General features: G+C 40.9%; 1 protein-coding gene across 2 annotated transcripts; it reads right to left on the bottom strand.

The window, feature by feature from the left end:
* Positions 1-70: 70 nt before the first annotated feature.
* On the bottom strand, positions 71-12,051 carry tmem39a (transmembrane protein 39A). 2 transcript variants are annotated; one of them, XM_052126459.1, is made up of 9 exons: positions 11,874-12,051; positions 10,859-11,051; positions 8,749-8,971; positions 6,827-6,910; positions 6,105-6,259; positions 5,513-5,840; positions 4,261-4,448; positions 3,945-4,065; positions 71-993 (listed from the first exon to the last, which is right to left on the bottom strand). In XM_052126459.1, the coding sequence occupies exons 2-9, from the start codon at positions 10,969-10,971 to the stop codon at positions 751-753; spliced, it is 1,455 nt and encodes a 484-aa protein (XP_051982419.1). In that variant the 5' UTR covers positions 10,972-11,051; positions 11,874-12,051; the 3' UTR covers positions 71-750. The 2 variants fall into 2 exon arrangements, with proteins under 2 accessions (XP_051982419.1, XP_051982421.1); XM_052126461.1 differs by having other exon boundaries at positions 10,865-11,051.
* Positions 12,052-12,089: the final 38 nt, after the last annotated feature.

Genomic DNA, 12,089 nt, shown 5'->3' with positions numbered 1-12,089 from the left:
GTTATTGTGCTGAAACGTCATGACAATTAAGTCAATGCAAAAAAAACAAACTTGAATTTGATTTTGGGGTGAAATAGGAGCTGGACATTCGCCCAGATATGTTTATTGTACACAACACAATCGTTTTATTTAATCCAGAAACAGAATGAGTGTCAGCACAGACAGTTCAGCTGTTTTTATCATTTATTCTTAAAGTCATCTGTATGTTAAACAGTGCGGTGTGTGTGTAGAATACTGTAAGCATGACAGTCGACAGGCCCCGCCCACAGTCCATGTAGCCACGCCCACTCAGAAGGGCCCACTGGGATTTGGCACAGAGTTAAAGCCAACAGGAAGTGAAGACACTGGTTACAAAAGCGTTTCAAACAGACTCTGTCTGATCTGATGAACTTTAGATTGAAACACAATAGACAGATATGATGAACTGATAATACTTATCAAAATATGGAAATGATGAGCTGGACCGCCTCCTGTTCAGTCCTGCATCGTGATTGGTCCACAGAGCAAGAGGCTCGTGTGATTGGCTCATTCAGTTTTTCTCATCTTTGGCTGAATTTGGACGTGGAGTGACACGCGGGCTTCGAGGCATCATGACTCGTAATGCCCCCGTGTTCTTGAGTAACAGTATAAAATACTTTATTAAATAGATACAAACGCATGAAAATAGAACCGTATCAAAAGCAATAGAAATTCCCAGTCCTTTAGCACCCAAATGATCTGCCGCCAGTTCTTAAAGGCGCAGGATCCATTTCACTGTGACTTTAGTCCAAGACCGGCGGCGCCGCTGAGGGGGTACGAGTACGCTTTACCCAACACGATCCGATCCCGCAGCAGCTTGAAGAGCACATAATAGTTGCAGAAGAGAATGAGTCCGAGCGACAGCGTGTGATTCCAGCGCTCAGAGCGCAGCAGCGAGTACAGCTGATACACCACCACGCTAGACTCGATCCCGATCAACAGATTGAGCATCCGCAGCGGCTTATGAAACAAAAACTGCACACAGAGAAACTGATGAGAAGCGGCAGTGCATGAGGAATAAATCATGATTAATACAGATTCAACACAACAGCAGATGTTCAGCTCAATCTCTTGGTCGGAATGTGGATCTGAAAAGCTCAAAAATGACAAAAAACTATTATAAAAGTCCAAATGACTCGCACACTATGACTGCGTGTGAATATCCAGAATTCCCTGCGGTTTCCTCAGTGAGATGATAGAAAATATCACGGTTTCACACAATTATCAGTGAAAACAGGTTATTTGATTTATTTTTGAGCAAACACTTAAATATAATTGAAAACATTTATTTTATTGAAGTATGTGTAAAACATCTCCCTTTTGAAAATAAAATAAATAGAATATTTTAATAACAATTATAAAATAATAACAGAATTATAAAAACGTAACTATAACATGTTATATAACTAAAGCATGTTAGTTTGTTAAATGAAGAGTATCATCAGCTGTGTGAGCTTATAAAGTATCGTCTGATGATTATTAACAGTTCATATATACTGCAGATGTGTGTCAGTGAGGTCAGACTGTTTCTGTCTGTATCTTTATCTCAGTGTTTCTCATCTGGTTCTGCATCAGGACAGACTTCATCAAGGGTCGTCCTGCCGTAGATTAAACATAACCTGTGTTTAATGTATCCTGGGTCGCATTTCCTCTTATGTTGTGACGTTTTGTTCATGGTTTTCCAGTTCAAGGACATCAAGTGACATTATTTCTGTTGTTGATGTCGACGTTTGACTCTCATCACACAACTGAGTAACACAGACTGCATGACTATGATGAATAATTACTGCACGAGTTAAACATACAGGTCTGAAGGGACTTCAACATTTCTAAATGGCACAAATAATAAATACATTTACATATTCGTCTCTGGCTTGCTTTTGCTCGCATGTGAATGATGCAGAGATCTACTTTTATATTAATTTCATCACGGAGAAGGTTTGCCTGCGTAGCAGCAGCAAACATCACAAGCAGCCTGAAGAATGGACACTTTTCCTGGAGCAGAATATTAAACTACAGATCGCTGAGTTTGATCAAAGGGGAAAGTGAGACGGTTCCCAGATTGCACTAAATAAGTCTTACATTAGGCAGAATATTTCCAATTTGCGCCAGTATAAATCCCAAACTGGTTCGTATCTGGCAACCCTGAGCATGTTAAACGCTTGTGGAGACGCATGACGTCCCGATGCAAGTTAACTGAAATATCCAATGAAGAATAAAAACGCTTTTACGATAAATGAGCCGCGGGCCACATTAAACCATGTGGAGGGCCTGATCCGATGTCACTGCCCGTGTCTGCTTTACCTGTTTGGGAGATTATCAGTAAATCTGCCTCAGCAGTCTTAAATAATCGATCACTTGAGCGGCCGCCGAAATATCTTCAATGGGAGAACCATGACATTGTCTTTCCCTGCTGTCCACGACCCAGTCCGACTAGACCAGATGAGAAACACTGCTTTAACACACACACACCACCCCCCCCCCCCACTCGGCTCGCTTCTCTCAGACATTTTCACGTGTGTGTGTGTGTGTGTGTGTGTGTGCGTGAGTCGCAAGTTGACGAGTCTGACAGACGAGGAGGAAAGGAGATGTGCACGCGCATGTGAGATTCTCCGTCCAGTTGCATTTTTTTTCTCAATACCGTAGATTAGCAAATGTACATGTATGATAACCGTCAATTTTCAAACCGTGGTATACCGTGAAACCGCTGTAACTCTAATCCTCAGTATTCATAAACCGCGAGAAATAACCCGGATGAACTCCAGCGGGATTCTGAAGTGCACTTTACCATAAAAGAAGAACATGTTCAAAACGCTCGATTAACGGCCGTAAACTGTGAGTCGACGACTCCTCAACGGCAGATGAACTCATTTATATCACAATATATCTCACCATGTAGTAAACGGTTTTTGGAAAATGAACAAAAATTGGTCTGTATATTAAATACAAATATTGTAATGTGTATTTTTGTAACTCCAGTCAGTGAATTAAACTGAAAACTTATAATAATATTTAATCTTTATATGAAACTGATCAACCTTATATTATTATTATAATACTCAAGATCTTAAAGCAATGTGACAACGAAAATATAAAAATAAGTCCAAAAAATATCCAACTAAATATTCAACAAAAATACGATTCATTCTTTTTTTTTATTATTATTAATAAGTCAAAAATAATGATCAAATAATTCTCAGTTTTTCCACATAAAGACGGAATTAAAGCGTTCATCTTTCAATATTACGAGTGATTATCGGCCGTTTGCAGATCCATTTTTCTGTTTTGTGATGCACATCACAGATGCCGTTTTAATAACAAGCTCCTCCTCCTTTTCTTTACGTGTTTGCGAGTCGTCTTGTTCTGTGGAGATCATCATTGGGGGATTGGTTGATCTCCAGACACCGCACACGCTAATTAAAACCCCGTCCATGTTTCTGCAATTATCTCATGTGAAGCCCACCGATGAGAACAGATAACGATAAACACATACCATCATCTCGATATACATCACCATATCAATTCATACTAACATTAATAGATTTATACCTAAACAATGAATCCTTCATCACACACTAATACAGTGACAGGACGTGATTTAAGACTCTTTTACAGTCCAAGTCTTCTGAAATCATATGATAGTTTGTATGAGGAGCAGACACAAATTAAAGGATTACTTTTAGGATACTTTCGTGTCATTTTTGTATCTTGTCAGCCACTGGTCACCATCTGCTTTCATTGTTTGTAAAAGAACAGCATGAACATTCTAATAAACATCTCCTGTTGTGTTCCACAGAAGAAATAAAGTCATACAGATGTAAAACTGCAAGTGTGAGATTGAGTGTCATTTCCAGTAAACTCAATGCAGACATAACCATCATCCCATAATCCAGAGTTTGTTTAGAGTGACAGTGAAGAATACTCACATAAAATCTGGCGTGAGAGACATCAGAAGGCAGAGCGACGTTATACGGCCCGACAGCTTTATACAGACAGCGACTGTGACGAACCAGAACTCCCTGCGGCCAGATAGTGCTGTCTGACCAACTGCACACACACAACAACAACTTCACACACATTATACACAACATATGTAATATAGGGCTCATAAACTGTGCTAATGTATAGAAATATTTACACATCAGCTGGGAATCCATAAACTGAATGATGAGTTTTTCATTGAACCCTTTATGAAGTGATTATGGGTGTATATATGGACACATCACAGGGGGGCACACTCACATGTGCTGCAGGGCGTTGCTATAGGAACCGTGTTCCAGTCTCTGCCAGCGGCCCAGATGTGCAGCCGAGCGGTGCAGCAGATCGCAGTAAGTGGGCGGCAGCAGCTGACTCATCAACATGACAAACGCGTTGATCCACACCATGATCAGGTGCTCACACGACCAGCGCATGTCGTAGTACTGTGTGCTCTGAGTGAACACAACATTAATATATTCATATATGCACAGTGAGGGGTGTGGCCCCATGTGTATGAAGTGTGTGACGTGTATGACATCTAATCTTTTATGAGTTGTTTTTGGTGTAATATCTGAATTTATTGCATTTTTTACACTGGTCAATTATTGTGTTTCAGTTACAACAGATGTTGTACGTGTCAGTCAGAATAACCTGTTAAATACTGAGAGTCATTAGTGTGACACTATCTGAGGTGTGTGGTTTAACATTTGAACAACGTGTTCTGTCCATCAGTGTTTAATCAGCTGTGGGACGGTTTCCTGTACAGCTGCAGTGCACTTCCTGTCCACGATGAGGCGGGAGTTCTGCTCTAGAGCTGGAACCATTATTTTGATAATTGATTTATCTTCCATTAATCAGATCAATAACCACATTTTATAATGTGATTAATGTGATTATATTATTTAACTGATAAAGTGAGGAAGGATTTGATTTACAGAACTGAATTCATGATTCTACACTCCCAAAATCCTGAAAAGTTCAGTTTGAATTATAATTCTTATTAGTACTTTCAGGAAATAAATAAAACAGTTATTTTCATTCAAATAAATAAACAGGTTCATCAGGAGTGGGGCAACAGTGACATCAGAACAGAAATCTATATTACATACATTTGAAGTATTGAAATGAACATTGGAAGTTTTACAAAAGTATTGTCACCGATACGTTTCTAAAGTATTCTTTTAATAAAAATCAGTTTGAATAGAAATGTTTGCTGATCCAGTCAAATAATATTTGACATTTACTGGTGAAATCAGACCCTCATTATCAGGAGCCTAATAATTATTATCCATAATATTCAGCATTACGGACGTTTAATATAATATCATCCGTAAACACAGTGACATCAGAGTGACATCCATAAACTGAAATCACAGTCTGATGTTGCAGTGATCACCGCAATCGAATGAAATTCATGATCAATATCGATTAGTTGTTTGAACCCTTTTCTGCTCCATTGGCAGGAAATAACTGTAGTACTGACACAATGTGTGTGAGTCAGGACAGGTTTACTCACCTTGACGAAGCAGAGCGGCAGGAAGGCCACATAGTACGCGCTGAAGAGCGAATTGAAGAGCACTTCTTTAATGCGGCGGTTAAAGTCGCTCTTCAAATCCTCGATCTCGCTGCGGATGAGCTCAGGTGATGGCGGGCAGCTGTGGGTGGGGATGTGGGCGGGACTCGTGAACTGTTCACGCAGGTTCTCTCGCAGGAGCGTGAGGAAGTCTTTAGGGCGGATCAGTGCACCGTCAGACGCGTCCTGCTCGGAGAAACCGCAGTCGCTCGGAGGGGGCGGCACTCGACCCTCGTGATGGAAACAGCACAGAGGAACATACACGCCAAACCTGAGAGGACGGACAGAATATAATGAACAACACAACAACGAGACGCGTGATGCAGTCATGATCCACACTGGAACTGCGACAGACATTACAGTCGGAATTAAACGTGATGAAAAAGACTGAAATGATACAATGTTTCTCTGTTCCCAAAAACAGCATCGTTTACATTTGCATATAGGACAAGCAATTATAGAAGTACTAAAAGAACTGAACTGGAAGCAGAATATTCCATTTATTATCTGATCTGATGATGTTATTGAGACTCACGGGTATCCGAGGAAGAGCAGATTCAGAACAGAGTATTCATTGAAGAGATTCAATAGAGTCCAGCAGAGAACCCAACCGCACAGAGTCAACAGACTCAACCGAACCACGATCAGAAGAACATACTGCACGAGAGAGACGGGACTCGACTGAGACGCCTGCAACACACACACACACACACACACACACGTGTTTGTGTAAGATGGTCTGATGAGAGTATGTGACAGACCACAAAAACCCCTCACAGACACTTCCTCTTGCACTCACACACACACACACGCAGCACACACACAGCACATGCACACACTCAGACACACGCAGCACACACACATAGCACATGCACACACTCAGACACACGCACACACGCAGCACACACACACAGCACATGCACACACTCAGACACACCCAAAGCCACATGCAAATACATCATGACCAGTGTTCCCTGTTAAGTGCACACTTCTGATGCTGCTCATGCAGATGGACTGAAACATGAGTGAAATGTTTGTAGAGATCTCCAGGAGTATCAAATGAACGATCATTCTAATAACTGGACATAAAACATGTTTACTAAATGTTCAGAACAGAATTTCAAACATTCCTTCAAAGAAACAAGACTATTATTTCTTTAATGACTATTATCCTGACAGAATGAAGGACAGATGAGATTCTGCTGAACAACAAACATGACAAGCATCATGACAGAAGTATGTTCATGTCTGGAGCACCTCTGAGATGATGGTCCACACGAGTCTTCTGGCCAACATCACCGTGATGAAGATCACCAGATGAACATCCATCAAATGAAAATTCTGCACACAGAAGAGACATCAGATCACATGATTATTATTATTAAGACATTGAGAATGAGTCACAGTGATGATGTGTGTGTGCAGAATGTCTTTCTTCAGTGGAACACAAAAGGAGACGTTTAGCAAAATGTGCACGCTGCTCTTTTACATCCAGTGCCCAGGGGCGATCGAATGTATGGACTAATCAATGCCACTGTTGGCCTGACAGTCTCTGGTCACTGTTCCGGAACTCTTCTTCTAACATCAGGAGAGGGATGTTCACAAATCAATAGAGGTCATCAGTCGATGTGTGCACTTAATGGACCATCATCATTAAATACTGCCCTTATCTGAATGTAGTCTTCATCATCATCATCATCATATAAGCGTGAGCTACAGAGAGTCACCTGATACGAGGATGTTTGATGGACTGATAATAAATGAGTCGGCTGTAGTCAGTTCTTATTTTTACTTTAATGAAATCCTAGAAATCACATGAATGAGCGCTTGCTGACTAAATCTTTGAGATGTGTCTTAAAGCAGCAAGTGTTTTATCAAGGAACACTCCAAGATTGCAGGAAATTAGGAAGGTCAAATCTGACTCCATAAAGGAACAAGAATGTGCTGAAAACAGATAATAAATGTGTTCATTTGATCCGTTAGAGGTTCCTGAAGTCGCTCTATGTTTCAAACACTAGATCATGTTAGTATTAATAAACATGTTCTCGTCAGCTGTGTGATATCAGTCAAGTCATTTCTCTAATCTCTTTGCATCTCCAGAAGGTTCCTGCCGTGTGGAACGACTCTATTTGAAAGAATAATTAAAGATCGTATGTATCACACATGACACATGTTACAGATCATGTACAGGAGTCATGTGACCTTACAGGACGCCACTCTGAAGCTGCGTTCACACTGCCAGCGACACGCAGTGACAAAACAACCTCAGCTGGCGACTTCCGGCGACACGAGCGAAAGTGACCGGATGTGGGCGTGTCCAGCGACGCAACAAAGTTCAGAAATGTTTCACTTTATGCAAATGAAGAGCGACTTTCGGGAGCGACAGCCAATACGAGAGATCTCACGTGATCCTTCTCTCTCTCAGCTCCTGCAGTGATGGACAGACGGAGGAAAGTTACTCTCCGTACACTAGCGATCTAACCGCCAACCACTGGCGACATGCAGCAACAGAGTAGCTGACAGTGTGAACGCAGCTTTACTCTCCTAAATTTGATGTATAGAAACATGTGGATGACCCCCCCCCAATCATTCGCCGACTGTATGATGAGTAAATGAGTAACTTATAAACACTGTAACATGGTTTGTTTGTTTTTTTACAGCTTTGTTGGTATTATGTGAATTATATCACATTCATCCAATGGTTTATTCAATATAATACATGTATGTTTGTGAAGGTGAATAAGTGTTTTTATTACATGCTGTAACAACAATTTCCCTTTGAAGGGGCAAAACAATTCACAACTATTACTGTGTCTATTAAATCAATATTAAAGAGCTTCTGTTGTTTCTCAGAAGAACACAGCGTGTGCGCGCACCAGTGATGTGTGTGTGTGTGCACCAGTGATGTATGTGTGTGTGTGTGTGTGCACCAGTGATGTGTGTGTGCACCAGTGATGTGTGTGTGTGCACGTGTACCAGTGATGTGTGTGTGTGTGTGTGTGTGTGTGTGTGTGTGCACCAGTGATGTGTGTGTGCACCAGTGATGTGTGTGTGTGTGCACCAGTGATGTGTGTGTGTGTGCGCGTGTACCAGTGATGTGTGTGTGTGCGTGTGTGTGCACCAGTGATGTGTGTGCGCGCACCAGTGATGTGTGTGTGTGTGTGTGTGCGCGCGTGTACCAGTGATGTTGAAGCTGTGGACTGGTTGTATGAGCTCCACCACAATGTCCTGTAGATGTTGATGTATTGTACGAAAAGCGCCACCAGCAGGTAGAGGAAGAGCAACGATTCAAACAGCAGTTTACTGTCCAGAGGAAGATCCGGAATACGACAGTGACGGACGGGTTCTGGAGTGATGAGCGCTGTGAGGGGCGGAGCCGACACACCAACCGAACTACTGGTCCTGTAACAACACAAACACACACAGTTACACACAAACCGTACAATGTAGATAGTGAGTCAAATTTATGCTAAACTTTGAAACTAACTGTGTTTCAATAAAGTGAGTGTAATTAATTGACCAAACACACACTCACTGAATGTTAACCAGTGCAGCACTATCAGGTAAACACACTTAAACAACCAGAGATAATGAAGATCAATATTCTGATGTGTGTGTGTGTGTAGAACTTCACACACTGATCATGACACTGTGATGTAATGAAGCTGAACACACATCAATGTTTTTACTCATTTAAATGAAACTGATCTGCATAACGCTCTTATAAACCGCTAGTGAAGTTGCCTGATTGGATCTCTGGTTGGTGTGTGAATGAACAGCAGCGCATGCGGCTCTTTCTGTGCAGTTGTGGGTAATTTAGCTGATCTGTCAATCACTGTGTCAGCCGACCTGAACGACATCTGACAAGAAACACTGCTTAGAGACATGAACCATACTTATCTGCATGAGTGTTTATACGGTCTTTATTTCTGTGGTTCTCAAAGCAGTTTACATGAATTTAATTATTCAGATAATCCAGATTCCCTTTATATTCACATCATTCCAAATATTTGTGGCTGTAAACATTATGAAAACAAAGTTCATGATACAACAATATTAGGACTATAAAATAGGTGAATTACAAAAACAACACAAATGAATTGTAAATATGAATGTAAAGTTCCTGAACTGAAAACAAGTTTGACCGAACAGTCTGAAGGTCTCATTTTCTCAAACAGGTTTTTGTCCTCTGGCAAGTTTTTAGTAAGACGTATTTTGAAGGTTTTGTTGGCTAAAACGCTGAAGATACACAACAGTATATTGAACAGACATCTATACAGTCTTATAGACTGACAGCGGCGTGCATCTGTAAAATCCCCAGAGAACAATTCATCATGGGTTTCCTCGGGATTTTCCCATGTGGTTTTACTATGGGCTTTTTGAACTTATGAGTATAATAAGTAGAGATAGTTGCTTTATAGTTATTGGCAAAAATCTGTTGATAGTTCATAATTTAGACTTTTCAAAATAATAGTCCCCAGGATGTTTCGGCTTGTTTATATTCAAAAGCCCCACGTTATCATCAAATATTCATTTTAGAGGAATAAAAAACTGCATCTGGGATTTTATTCATTAGGGATTGTTATTAATAATAACGAATAAGAAAGTTTTTAACATTCTATGAATCAATTTGAAAAACTCGACCTATAATGTCTGTGATAAACGTAACATGTTGATCTACAATATAAATGACAGTTTCATAAATCAAACGTGAATTTTGAAGCCGAATTGAATCATTTTTTATAAAAACACACGGCGGCTTCAAAATTCACGTTTGAGATATGAAACGGTGTCATTTATCATCAAATATTGTTTAACACAGACCTTACTTTACTCATAAGCCTTTTTACCCCATTATAAACACTCGAGGGAACACATGGCGAATTAGACTTCTGGGTAGGTTTGCCTACAAATTGACATCACGGCTGAACAGCTCTATACACTTAAAACCAAGAGAAATAAATACATAAAACAACACACACACACACACACACACACACACACACACACACACACACACACACACACACGTTTACATGAGACATCTGATTATTCTCTGCTTTTGTAAACAGTGTGCCAGTATGAACGCCAGTAAAGGTGTTTACCATTTACATGCAACTGGAAATCAAAGTAATGGGCAAAAATCTACACGTGTCGATCATTTTATCCTTATACTGTTTATGACCCTACCTCATGATCACACACGTTGTTTTATTAACCACAGTTGATTGTGGATGTAAACGCACTCATTGTTCAGTTGTGTTTGTGTTAATATTGGCAGTGTGTCACCTGCACCTGAGGCCCGTCCCGTTACTGAGGCCTCCGCCCACCAACGTCTGCAGCGACGGTAGTGCCGAACGGCTCAACTGCTGTCTACTCGGACCCCTGCGGCCCCCGGGCATGACCGGTTCCCACGGCAACCACCACGCCAGCGGCTCCCAGTGACCACGTCCTCACGACTCGGCACAATGCAGCCCGCACACTGTACGAGAGAAACACCAGACAATCCGTCAACATTCAGATTATATTATGTGGAACTGGTCACCAATGGCCCTGTGGTGACAAATATCACATGTATTCTCTTTGAATATGAGATCATAAGAGCAGCATGTACAATAATTATAAAACAATGAGCAAAATTCTGTTGAAAAGGGTTTTATAGTGAGTTTATGACGTCACACTGCAGGTCATGTCAATTCATACACAATCAGTGATTTAGTGTGAACAGTGTCAGGCTGAAATACAACAAATATTTGGATCAAGAAAACCCACGGAGAGGTCAGAGGTCATTGTGATCCAGCAGTTTATCACTTCAAACTGTTTCATCAAAAGAGGAACTAACGGTTTCATCAGAGGAACACAAATACGGTTTCTAAACGTATCTAGACTGCAGTGAATGTTTCTGACACTTACAAATATGTATTAATGATTGTAAACTATGATGCCCAGAGTGATGTCTATGTAGGCAGCTCACTACAGCCGAAGATCTAAACTACTACAGCAGTGTGTGTGTGTGTGTGTGTGTGTGTGTGTGTGTGTGTGTGTGTGTGTGTGTGATTGAGAAACCGTTTGATATCAGTTGAACTGACTTTGATGAGAGTTACAGTGATGATGTCATACATCATTAATTACAGATTACGGTCTCTCATGTCTAACCCTTCAACAATTAAATGACTGTAAACAAAAACAGGAAATAAACACACGTAACTGGCTTAGTTAGGAAACTGAACAGAGTTTAATGTGTTGAATATGCATGAGCTGCTGTCCATTAGTGAATCATCATTAATAATTAAACATCACTCACCGCACATTAATCATGAGCGCAGACATCAGTCACTCAAACTCATTTGTTTCTCTTCTCTCTAATGATGAGACACGGTAGAGTCTGTTTTTGTTTCGTTATTAACGGTTTAAAGTTGCAGAAGTTCCTCGCGCGGCCGTTACAACGACAGAGCGACGTGGCAAACCAGCGGCTGCGTCACACTGCGTCATCAGCGCTGAGACGGCATGCGTCTTCCGC

Source organism: Xyrauchen texanus, chromosome 5 (assembly GCF_025860055.1).
Source record: "Xyrauchen texanus isolate HMW12.3.18 chromosome 5, RBS_HiC_50CHRs, whole genome shotgun sequence".
NCBI lineage: Eukaryota > Metazoa > Chordata > Actinopteri > Cypriniformes > Catostomidae > Xyrauchen > Xyrauchen texanus.
This window is presented reverse-complemented; position numbering and strand designations above follow the sequence as displayed.